This window comes from Lolium rigidum, chromosome 5, assembly GCF_022539505.1.
Source record: "Lolium rigidum isolate FL_2022 chromosome 5, APGP_CSIRO_Lrig_0.1, whole genome shotgun sequence".
Lineage (NCBI taxonomy): Eukaryota > Viridiplantae > Streptophyta > Magnoliopsida > Poales > Poaceae > Lolium > Lolium rigidum.
This window is the reverse complement of record NC_061512.1, coordinates 170533253-170546251: the sequence shown is the minus strand read 5'-3', so window position 1 is coordinate 170546251 and position 12999 is coordinate 170533253. Positions and strand designations below refer to the sequence as shown.

At 44.4% G+C, this 12999-nt stretch overlaps 1 protein-coding gene across 1 annotated transcript; it reads left to right on the top strand.

The window, feature by feature from the left end:
• Positions 1-7106: 7106 nt before the first annotated feature.
• Positions 7107-10998, top strand: LOC124653106 (cysteine desulfurase, mitochondrial-like). The gene is made up of 2 exons (XM_047192165.1): positions 7107-8653; positions 10692-10998. The coding sequence occupies exon 1, from the start codon at positions 7210-7212 to the stop codon at positions 8581-8583; it is 1374 nt and encodes a 457-aa protein (XP_047048121.1). The 5' UTR covers positions 7107-7209; the 3' UTR covers positions 8584-8653; positions 10692-10998.
• The last annotated feature ends 2001 nt before the right edge of the window (positions 10999-12999 follow it).

The window sequence follows — 12999 nt, the reverse complement described above, 5'->3', positions numbered from 1 at the left end:
CGTTGATTTTGTTGTCTTGGATATTGAATGAAATGCATATTGTCCCATTATATTGGGAAGACCTTTTCTTCGAACTGTTGGAGCCATCATTGATATGAAGGAATGTAATATTAAATATCAATTTCCTCTCAAGAAAGGTATGGAACACTTCCCTAGAAAGAGAATGAAGTTACCTTTTGATTCTATTATTAGAACAAATTATGATGTTGATGCTTCGTCTCTTGATAATACTTGATACACACTTTCGCACCTAGGCGAAAGGCGTTAAAGAAAAGCGCTTATGGGAGACAACCCATGTTTTTACTACAGTATTTTTGTTTTATATTTGAGTCTTGGAAGTTGTTTACTACTGTAGCAACCTCTCATTATCTTAGTTTTGTGCTTTGTTGTGCCAAGTAAAGTCGTTGATAGTAAGGTTCATACTAGATTTGGATTGCTGCGCGATAGCATGATTTCTTTGCTTGTCACGAATTTCGACCTGCCTCTCTGTAGGTAGCTCAAAAAATATGCCAATTTACGTGCGTGATCCTCAGATATGTACGCAACTTTCATTCAATTTGGGCATTTTCATTTGAGCAAGTCTGGTGCCTCAATAAAATCCATCTTTACTGACTGTTCTGTTTTGACAGATTCTGCCTTTTATTTCGCATTGCCTCTTTTGCTATGGTGGATGAATTTCTTTGTTCCATTAATGTCCAGTAGCTTTATGCAATGTCCAGAAGTGTTAAGAATGATTATGTCACCTCTGAACATGTTAATTTTTATTGTGCACTAACCCTCTAATGAGTTGTTTCGAGTTTGGTGTGGAGGAAGTTTTCAAGGATCAAGAGAGGGAAATGATGCAATATGATCAAGGAGAGTGAAAGCTCTAAGCTTGGGATGCCCCGGTGGTTCACCCCTGCATATTTTAAGAAGACTCAAGCGTCTAAGCTTGGGGATGCCCAAGGCATCCCCTTCTTCATCGACAACATTATCAGGTTCCTCCCCTGGAACTATATTTTTATTCCATCACATCTTATGTGCTTTGCTTGGAGCGTCAGTTTGTTTTTGTTTTGTTTGAATAAAATGGATCCTACCATTCATTGTGTGGTTGAGAGACACGCTCCGCTGTTGCATATGGACAAATATGTCCTTAGGCTTTACTCATAGTATTCATGGCGAAGGTTGAATCTTCTTCGTTAAATTGTTATATGGTTGGAATCGGGAAATGCTACATGTAGTAATTCTAAAATGTCTTGAATAATTTGATACTTGGCAATTGTTGTGCTCATGTTTAAGCTCTTGCATCATATACTTTGCACCCATTAATGAAGAAACACCTAGAGCTTGCTAAATTTGGTTTGCATATTTGGTCTCTCTAAAGTCTAGATAATTTCTAGTATTGAGTTTTGAACAACAAGGAAGACGGTGTAGAGTCTTATAATGTTTACAATATGTCTTTTATGTGAGTTTTGCTGCACCGGTTCATCCTTGTGTTTGTTTCAAATAACCTTGCTAGCCTAAACCTTGTATCGAGAGGGAATACTTCTCATGCATCCAAAATCCTTGAGCCAACCACTATGCCATTTGTGTCCACCATACCTACCTACTACATGGTATTTCTCCGCCATTCCAAAGTAAATTGCTTGAGTGCTACCTTTAAAATTTCCATTCATTCGCCTTTGCAATATATAGCTCATGGGACAAATAGCTTAAAAACTATTGTGGTATTGAATATGTACTTATGCACTTTATCTCTTATTAAGTTGCTTGTTGTGCGATAACCATGCTTACGGGGACGCCATCAACTACTCTTTGTTGAATATCATGTGAGTTGCTATGCATGTCCGTCTTGTCTCGAAGTAAGGGAGATCTACCACTTTAATGGTTAGAGCATGCATATTGTTAGAGAAGAACATTGGGCCGCTAACTAAAGCCATGAATCATGGTGGAAGTTTCAGTTTTGGACATATATCCTCAATCTCATATGAGAACACTAATTGTTGCTACATGCTTATGCATTAAAGAGGAGTCCATTATCTCGTTGTCCATGTTGTCCCGGTATGGATGTCTAAGTTGAGAATAATCAAAAGCGAGAAATCCAAAATGCGAGCTTTCTCCTTAGACCTTTGTACAGGCGGCATGGAGGTACCCCTTTGTGACACTTGGTTAAAACATGTGTATTGCGATGATCCCGGTAGTCCAAGCTAATTAGGACAAGGTGCGGGCACTATTAGTATACTATGCATGAGGCTTGCAATTTGTAAGATATAATTTACATGATACATATGCTTTATTACTACCGTTGACAAAATTGTTTCTTGTTTTCAAAATAAAAGCTCTAGCACAAATATAGCAATCGATGCTTTCCTCTGCGAAGGACCTTTCTTTTACTTTTATGTTGAGTCGGTTCACCTATTTCTCTCCACCTCAAGAAGCAAACACTTGTGTGAAGCTGTGCATTGATTCCTACATACTTGCATATTGCACTTGTTATATTACTCTATGTTGACAATTATCCATGAGATATACATGTTACAAGTTGAAAGCAACCGCTGAAACTTAATCTTCCTTTGTGTTGCTTCAATACCTTTACTTTGATTTATTGCTTTATGAGTTAACTCTTATGCAAGACTTATTGATGCTTGTCTTTAAGTACTATTCATGAAAAGTCTTTGCTTTATGATTTATTTGTTTACTCATGTCATTACCATTGTTTTGATCGCTGCATTCATTACATATGTTTACAATAGTATGATCAAGGTTATGATGTCATGTCACTCCGAAATTATCTTTGTTATCGTTTACTGCTCGGGACGAGCAGAACTAAGCTTGGGGATGCTGATACGTCTCCGACGTATCGATAATTTCTTATGTTCCATGCCACATTATTGATGATATCTACATGTTTTATACACATTATATGTCGTATTTATGCATTTTCCGGCACTAACCTATTAACGAGATGCCGAAGAGCCGAGTTGTTGTTTTCTGCTGTTTTTGGTTTCAGAAATCCTACAAAGGAAATATTCTCGGAATTGGACGAAATCAACGCCCAGGGTCCTATTTTTGCACGAAGCTTCCAGAAGACCGAGGGGAAGGAAGTGGGGCCACGAGGCGCCGCCACGGCAGGGCGGCGCGGCCCGGGTCTTGGCCGCGCGGCCACTGGCGTGTGGGGCCCTCGTGTGGCCCCCGCGTTGCCCTTCCGCCTACTTAAAGCCTTCGTCGCGAAACCCCCGGTACGAGAGCCACGATACGGAAAACCTTACCGAGACGCCGCCGCGCCAATCCCATCTCGGGGGATTCGGAGATCACCTCCGGCACCTCTGCCGGAGAGGGGATTCATCTCCCGGAGGACTCTTCACCGCCATGGTCGCCTCCGGAGTGATGAGTGAGTAGTTCACCCCTGGACTATGGGTCCATAGCGATAGCTAGATGGTTGTCTTCTCCTCATGTGCTTCATTGTCGGATCTTGTGAGCTGCCTAACATGATCAAGATCATCTATCCGTAATTCTATATGTTGTGTTTGTCGGGATCCGATGGATAGAGAATACTATGTTATGTTGATTATCAATTTATTACCTATGTGTTGTTTATGATCTTGCATGCTCTCCGTTATTAGTAGAGGCTCGGCCAAGTTTTTGCTCTTAACTCCAAGAGGGAGTATTTATGCTCGATAGTGGGTTCATGCCTCCATTAAATCTGGGACAGTGTGAGAAAGTTCTAAGGTTGTGGATGTGCTGTTGCCACTAGGGATAAAACATTGATGCTATGTCAGAGGATGTAGTTATTGATTACATTACGCACCATACTTAATGCAATTGCTCGTTGTTTTGCAACTTAATACTAGAAGGGGTTCGGATGATAACTTCGAAGGTGGACTTTTTAGGCATAGATGCATGCTTTGGATAGCGGTCTATGTACTTTGTCGTAATGCCCAATTAAATCTCACAATATTCATCATATCATGTATGTGCATTGTTATGCCCTCTCTATTTGTCAATTGCCCGACTGTAATTTGTTCACCCAACATGCTATTTATCTTATGGGAGAGACACCTCTAGTGAACTGTGGACCCCGGTCCATTCTTTACATCTGAAATACAATTCACTGCAATACTTGTTCTACTGTTTTCTGCAAACAATCATCATCCACACTATACATCTAATCCTTTGTTACAGCAAGCCGGTGAGATTGACAACCTCACTGTTTCGTTGGGGCAAAGTACTTTGGTTGTGTTGTGCGGGTTCCACGTTGGCGCCGGAATCCCCGGTGTTGCGCCGCACTACATCCCGCCGCCATCAACCTTCGACGTGCTTCTTGACTCCTCCTGGTTCGATTAAACCTTGGTTTCTTACGAGGGATACTTGTCTGCCGTGCGCATCACACCTTCCTCTTGGGGTTCCCAACGGACGTGTCAACTACACGCATCAGGTATGAACTCCGAATCCCTTCGTTACCTCACTTTTGCTTGTTTACTTTTTTTATATAAAAATCATTTTTAGATCCACAACCTGTTGTTTATCACAAATATGATACAGCTTTGTGCATTTCCAAATTGGTTCCCCGGAGAGCCCTCCGAGAAATCATGCATTTACCTAGTGTCTAAATTTGGCACTAGGAAAAGAGGGTCTTTGCCGAGTGTCACCTAAGAACACTAGGCAAAGAGGGTCTTTGCCGAGTGCCACCTAAGAACACTAAGCAAAGAGGGTCTTTGCGGAGTGCCACCTAAGGAATACTAGGAAAAGAATTGTCTTTGTTAAATGTCCGTTAGTTGGCACTCGGCAAAGCCTTACTCCGTCAAGGTTGCCTTCGATGAAGGGAGAGGGGACACATGTTGCATGCCTTTGCCGATCGTTAATCAAAATTTGATACTCGACAAATACCACTTTTGCCTAGTGTCAAATTTAGGCACTAGACAAAGGCTATCTTTGCCTAGGATTATTTCTTTGCGGAGTGTATTTTTGAAATTTACTGTGCGTGGCCTCTTTGCCGAGTGTATTTTGGTAAACACTTTGCAAAATTGGTTGCTGCCAAGTACCAAGAAATGTGACACTCGACAAAGACTAAAAAACTCAGCAAAGAAACGTTTTCCCGTAGTGTGCTCAGTCCCAACTATCGTGGGGTAGGACAAGTATGCCAAGCAAAACCCTGTGGATAAGACCCTCAGCTGCCCAAGTTATCACATATGTCTCCGCGACCACTCTCTGATAAGAAAACCATAAAGATGAATAAAACTTGTAATATTAATTCTTGGCGCATGTTGCACGATGGAAGATGCTTCACCGTCTTGTTGTATGATGAATCTATTGGATTTCGATGCTATAAATATATATTGGTTTGGCCTTTGTTTGTCAAGTTGTCCTATTTCCCGTGTTCCTAGGTCATGAAAGGGATATGTCTCAATCACTTTGATTGGGATTTCACAACACCATTTGTTGATGCAAACCCGCCATTAACAAATCCGCCACATCGGAGACCCAACACCACCGGACCGAGTCAGCCGCGACCAAATCCGGTCACTGTGAGCATCTTCTCTAGGGCACGGAGAAGCCTTGGACGCGTTTTTTTTTTCTTGGCAGTGATGAAGAGGAAGGAGCCGACTTTAGCTACGACCGACAAAGTAAAAGCATTTTTCCAAAAATTTATGGTCGTCACAAATTACTAAAAGCGATGATAGTTTAATAACAAGTATAGAACACTATATATTACCAAACCAAATGTAAATGTTAGACATATTTTCACCATGAAATAAAATGGCAATGCCAACAATTCAATTTATACTTCAGAAGTTTCTATACATGTGCTTACCTACTCATATACTAGACGGCTCTGTTAAGATATTAATTAGACCATATGCAATGAAATTTCTATCTATCTATTTAATAGTACTAAAACAAAGAAACATTCACTCAATAATATACATATGAACTTTATAATTTATTTGCATCAAAATATAAAAAGGAGGCTTCTTTTCGTTTTCCACAATTAGGGTGGCAATGTTTCTGTTTAAGTGAAATGTTCGAGAAAGGAAAAACCGTTTGCGCAATTTGATATATTTTTAATGATATACAATGAAACTATATAGCTGAAACCACAATAATAAATATTTGATAAACATTAGAGTGCGTATGATTAGCTATGCTAACTAAATAACACACAACCTAAATGTGCTAAAACCACATAATGATAAAAACAAGTATACAATTTTAGTATAATCATGTTTACTCTCAGATGCCCCAAGTTCAAAATCTAGTCGAAACCTCCACGAGTCTAGGAATAAATAAGTTAAAGTGGTGTACATTTATCATTAAATATGTATTAATAACATACCCCCTTACATTATGTGAGACCCAAAGTTTCAATGACTTTTATTAACGTATGGTTGGGATACTGATTGCTACCTAATACGATTTGTTAGGCTAATAGTTAACTGTAAAAACTAAGAGACCATTCCAAGAACATATAAGAAAAATGCGTAAGGATGTAAAGGTAAACGGAAAAACGTCGAGCACTAATTTTGGTTAGGGTACGTAATACAACATGGAGGGTGTCTACACGCTACAGTTTGTTGCTCCACCAGAGCTTTAGAGGTTATAGAATAAATCAAAAATTTGTACATTATTTGTACTATCAAAAAGAGCGTTATGTGGCAAAGTGGTGGATCTGGTTCGGTCTATGTGCGTTTCATGTTTAGTGTGAAAAGATTTGAAATAGTTGAAGAGTTTAATGGCGATCACTTCAGCTCTAGGGCGCTGGTTATTAGGGGCAAGTGATGAAGACTTTGTAGAAGGAGAACGACGATCTAGTGGTTATCAGATGGTTCAAGAAATTTGATGTATTTTTTTTTATATATTTAGGGTGCTCTATACATTTTCTGAATTTCTACAATAGATCAGGATTGTAATGGAAAAAATTAAATGTGAAATAAATAATGCAACTCATTGGCCACCCAGGAACCAAACAGAGCTGAAACGCCGAGACGGTGGCGAGCCCACGCGGACACAGCGCGACCAAAACTTGGGCCGAACAGGCGCGTGACAGTGATGGGCTCATCAGAGATGCGTTTCGTTCCGTGCACAACTTCCCTAGCCCTACCTCCTCCACGCACCGCGTTTGCACGTTCCTATCCACTCCAAGCCCTGCCCGTCTCGTCTCCACGCAACCATTCCCCAAATCGCCCCTCCGCCGAATCGGGAGCATCGCAGAACCCTACCTCTCCCCCAACCATGGCCCTCGCCCGCCGCCTCCTCCCGCTCTTCCTCCGCCGCGGCGGCCCCCTCCCCCGCCCCCCATGCCCCATCCCCGCCCGCGCCCTCTCCACGGCCGCCCTGCCGGCCGACGCCGCCGACGAGGACGACGACGCCATCACCATCAAGGGCGTGCGCATCTCGGGCCGCCCGCTCTACATGGACATGCAGGCCACCACTCCCGTCGACCCGCGGGTCCTCGACGCCATGCTGCCCTTCTACCTCTCCCAGTACGGCAACCCGCACTCCCGCACCCACCTCTACGGCTGGGAGTCGGACGCGGCCGTCGAGTCCGCCCGCGCGCAGGTGGCCGCCCTCGTCGGCGCCGACCCGCGCGAGATCTTCTTCACCTCGGGCGCCACCGAGTGCAACAACATCGCCGTCAAGGGCGCCATGCACTTCTACCGCGACCGCCGCCGCCACGTCATCACCACGCAGACCGAGCACAAGTGCGTGCTCGACTCGTGCCGCCACCTCCAGCAGGAGGGCTTCGACGTCACCTACCTCCCGGTCCGCCCCGACGGCCTCGTCGACCTCGCGCAGCTCCGCGACGCCATCCGCCCCGACACGGGCCTCGTCTCCGTCATGGCCGTCAACAACGAGATCGGCGTGGTCCAGCCGCTCGAGGAGATCGGGCGCCTCTGCCGCGAACACGGCGTCCACTTCCACACCGACGCGGCGCAGGCCCTCGGCAAAATCCCGATAAACGTAAACCAGATGGGGATCGGCCTCATGTCCCTCTCCGCGCACAAGATCTACGGGCCCAAGGGCGTCGGCGCGCTCTACCTGCGCCGCCGCCCCCGCATCCGCGTCGAGCCGCAGATGAGCGGCGGCGGCCAGGAGCGCGGCATCCGCAGCGGGACCGTCCCGACCCCGCTCGTCGTCGGCTTCGGCGCCGCCTGCGACATCGCCTCCCGCGAGATGGACTACGACGAGAGGCGCGTCAGCGCGCTGCAGCAGCGCCTGCTCGACGGGATCCGCGCCAGGGTCGACGACGTCGTCATCAACGGCAGCATGGAGCACCGCTACTCGGGCAACCTCAACCTCTCGTTCGCCTACGTCGAGGGCGAGAGCCTGCTCATGGGGCTCAAGGAGGTGGCCGTGTCCAGCGGCAGCGCGTGCACCAGCGCCAGCCTCGAGCCGTCCTACGTGCTCCGGGCGCTTGGCGTGGATGAGGACATGGCGCACACCTCCATTCGCTTTGGCATCGGCCGATTCACCACCGAGGCGGAGGTGGACAGGGCCACTGAGCTCACTGTGCATCAGGTGCTCAAGCTACGCGAGATGAGTCCGCTCTATGAGATGGCCAAGGCTGGCATCGACATCAAGAGCATCCAGTGGTCGCAGCACTGACACTCTCTTCGCTATGCTTATTCCCCTCCACTCCTCTCTATAATTGCACGGATGGACACATACTGCCTAGGTATATGCCTTTTAGCTGTTCTCTGTTATATCCTGTTTTATTATTCCATAAGGGGTGATGTATTTTGTAACCAAGGTTGCCAGTCACCTGCTCTAGTGTAAGCGTGTAACCTTGTACACTATTCGGATCTCATATATCACCCACGGCAAAGTTTTGAGCATAAAACCATACGTGCAATGTTTTCTCAGTAACAAGTTAGCCAGAGTTTGTTTCCACAATTCTGTTTTCTCTGATGAAGTCACTGCAATTACTTTGGATATCTGATTAATAGAACGAAAAGTTAAGTGCAGCAGAAGAGTTGGTGGTAGATTACCATATTTTTTCTGCCATGAGATGTCAATTATAGGTTTGCAGCTCAATTGCATTTTGCCAATTCCACAATTTCACATGTGTATCCCTGTTCTGTAGGTTGTCTTTGTTTCTTTCTCAACATTCACCATTGTTTTGTATCCTATTTTATAGGAATCACAGTGTTACATTCTATGTTCCTTCACTATCTGTGCCTTTTTTCTCTGCCCATATACTTTTGGTATCTCCATCAGTGAACCCTAATCTTAATAACAATAGTAGCCACCTGACTAATAGAACCTGCTAGTGTAAGTGTGTAACCTTGTAAACCATTTGAATCGGTAGATCACCCATGGCAAATTTTTGAGCATAAAACAGTGCGTGTAATATTTTCTCACTATTAGGTTAGCAAGCTGTTGTCTATAAAGTTTTGTTTTCTCTGATGAAGTGACTGCAGTTACTTTGGATGTCTGATTAATAGAACACAATGTCCATCAAGATTAATAACAATAGTAGCCACCACGAAACTGTTGGTGGTAGACTACCTTATTATTTCTGTGACTAGATTTAGCAAATTTATGTGCTGAACTGCTGATAGAGAAATAGGCAAGATGTGTCTTGCTTTAAGGATCTCTAAAAGAAAGTCTTCAAGCTGAACGTCTAAAATCTTTTATGTTTTATTGAGGTATTAGTTTGTTTGCTTGGCAGAAGGGCATGTGTACTTTGCAGCCTGATCTCGTACAGTACCATAGACCAAACTGACCTGATCATATGGCGTTGTAGGCTTGTACCCCAATTGCATTTTGCCAAGTATACAATTTCACATGCTTTTCCCTGTTCTATAGGTAGTCTGTGTTTTTTCTCAACGTCCGTGTCTCCTTGTTTCTGCTCATATACTGTTGGTACTTCCATCAGAGAATCCTAATCTTAATAACAATAGTAGCATGTCTTTACGCTACTTTACCATAGGAGTTCATCTATACCAAATCCTGTAGGTATATCCCTATTATGTTGTTCCCCCATCCCTTCGGTTTGTATATTGGTATACCTGAATCATGTTTTTTGCTTATGTCACTCACCAATGCTTTGGCGCAATCAGTATCCTTCTGTCATTTTGCATCATTGTATACTCTTCATTTAGCTAGATTTGGTGCCATTTAATTCCTGAAAATTCTAGGGTTTGCAAGGTACTTAGTTCTCATGCTCTCAGATATTATATCTGTTTAAATATAATGAGCTAATACCAAACTGACATGTTGAGCAAATAATCTTGTCGTAGCAGTTGGTCGTGCCAATGCCATTGACAGTGGCGGTGCTACACTTACTCTCCTGACTACATGAATTTCTGGATAAATATGAAAAAAATTCAAGTTTGTTTTACACAAAATGTGATTAGTTAGTCTTCACTGCCTGGAGTATGGCAATAGTAAGGTTTTTCGTCAGTGGTTATGGGAGAGGTTCTCAAAAGGGGGACTCTGATTGATAGTTTCTACTTTAGAGTGCTGGGAAGAACAAGGATTTATTTATCGCTTGTTCTAAGCCGCATTGGTTTAGAAAAAAGAGGGTAAGGTAATGGGTGAAGATTGAAATCTGATTAGGTTCAGTCCTCTTCAGATTGGCCAATAACTCCATCACTTACTTTAAGTCATTCCTTGGAGAACTTTCGGCTATGCACCTTAGAGGGAGAGTATGCTATTGATACATGATCCGGTGCAATTATCTAATTCATTGCACGGATGAATTATTTCAGGCATGTTTGGTACTGTGGAACATACGTGTACGCATTCTGACCATGCGGAAGGCATGCTTGGCAAAATGGCAGCACTTTGTCATGTTGATGGTTCAAACAGCCGAAGATAGTTAGACATGTTCTCTACCTGGAGTATGTTAAAACACAAAATAAAGATAGTTAGACATGTTCTCTACCCGGAGTATGTTAAAACACAAAATAAGGAAACCTGGTATTGTATATGTCCTAAGGCACAATTTGAATCAGTTCCAGTGATGTGTATATGTATTATTGTTGCAGATACGATTTTGGTACCCCTTTCCTTTTTTTTTGCAAGAAATTCTCTCTTCCTTTCCTTTTTTTTTTGCAAGAAATTCTCTCTTTCTGTAACGTGAAAAATTATATTACTGTGTAGTTTGTTGTATTGATGATGATGATGTTGTTGTTCTTGTGATCTCCCAGTTTGATATGTTGAGTTTGTAGTGGAGTAATGTTCAACTTGCACCGGTGCTACATTTGTACTCAAAGGCTATACATCTTTCAAACCATCTCAATCAGTGCTTGCATTGTACATCAATGTTATTCCTTTTGAAAGGAGGTGATGTGCTAGTGGACAATCGGCATCAACTGTAACTTGGTGCGGTGTCAAGACATAGCTGGAAATCAAAAGGCGAAAGAATTTTGGAAGCCCAGCCACAGTGCAGTTCTATAGCAATTTCTCTCATCACTTGTGAATTTCACTCTGCGTGTAGCTTAGAAACTTACATCTCGGTTCTATAGGAACTCTCAACATGAGCTTTGGCTTTGCTGTCAAAAGTTACAACTCAACACGGGTATTTGAACAAAAATCGCTCACTCTCCCCCTCTCAGGCTCTCACGCGTCTACAATACCCTTGAGGGTTTCTCACCTCTGGCCGGGCCGCCGGCGACCACTCCGCCAGAATAGCTGGTCGGAGTGTGTCTCGGTATGGCGCCGGAGTAGATTAGGGTTAGGATCTGTAGTTTCTTTCTGTTTCCCGGTCTCTGCCGGCATTCTGGACGGTTTGCCCGTAGATGGAGGTGGAGCCATGGATCCCGGCCACTGCATCCATGGTGTTTATAGGGTTGCTGCTGCCTGGTCTTCTGCTCCTGCGGCTGGAGGGAAGAGGGGTGCCGGCAACAAAGCCTTCCCCAATAAATCGGTGGCTTCTGACTCTGTTCTTCCACGATCTCTCGGCGCTGGTGAAGCTCTCCTGTCCGGCTGTGGTGGCGAGGGGGAGTGCAGATCTGGTGTGGTGAAGCGGGTTTTCGTTCCTCTCCTTGCTGGCCATGGTGGTCTAAAGGAGTGGGGCCAAGATCCTCTGGTTTTGGATCCGGAAGGTGGAGGTCCTGGTCGTTGGAGCTGTTCGAGGTGGTGGAGGTCTTTGTTGTGCGCTTTCCTGGCCTGCCGTGGCGGCGAGGAGGAAAGGTGCGGTGGACCGGCTACTCTCCAAGGTCAGCATCGATGACACCTGCCTGCGTGGTGCTATGTACGTTTCGTCTTCGAGCTCAATCACGCGGATGGCCGGCTTGCCTCCGCGCTCTTCTGCCGGCATGGCGGCATCAAGTCTACCTCCCGTGCGAGGTCCTTCCTCCAAGCGGCTGGAGCTCGACGCCAGGTTTTCACCAAGTGGTTTGTCCCCGGTGGTTCCTTGGTGTCCAGCAGCGACGGAGCTTCGTCGGATTCGGGCGTTCGAGCTTCTGCGCCCAGTTCCTCGGCGGCGACGCCTTGAGGATGCCGACGACTGGTGGCGGCGGAGCACAGGGACCTGATTGCGTTCCTTCTTTCTGTTCCATGGTGCTCCTTGTAACTTTAGAGGGCCTTTTTTCAAATTCCAGGTTTCTCAGAGCGAGAGATGCCAAAGGGCCTCTTTGTAATTTGTACCCGCCACGTGTGTGCTGAATGAAATCCCACCCTTGTTCAAAAAAAAAAACAGGGGTATTTTAACAAAGAATTTACTAGCAAGTCTCCTTTCTGAAATGATCCGAATTGAAGTTCAAGAATTTGTCCTGCAGAAGAAAAAAAAGGGTTCCAGAACTTTGAAATTGAGATGTGATTACAGGGATGTGACAACATATCATGTGAAAATCAAATAGCTAAAGGTAGAGACAAATTCTAACAAGAAACCAAGGACCTCCTGAGTATTACTTAGGCAGTCAGAGAAAGTGGAAGTAGAATATCTGAGGTATGAACCGCTGTTCATCCAAGGCACTCGATAGCTTGATGGTAGTTGCCATGGCTAGAATGTAAAAATTAGAACACATTCGACTTAAACTACTTTACCTGAGCTATTGTTTGGCATAGAAGAAC

What these genes read in the sequence shown, in the direction of transcription:
- LOC124653106 (XM_047192165.1), top strand. Translation starts at nt 7,210, where the DNA reads ATGGCCCTCGCCCGCCGCCTCCTCCCGCTCTTCCTCCGCCGCGGCGGC.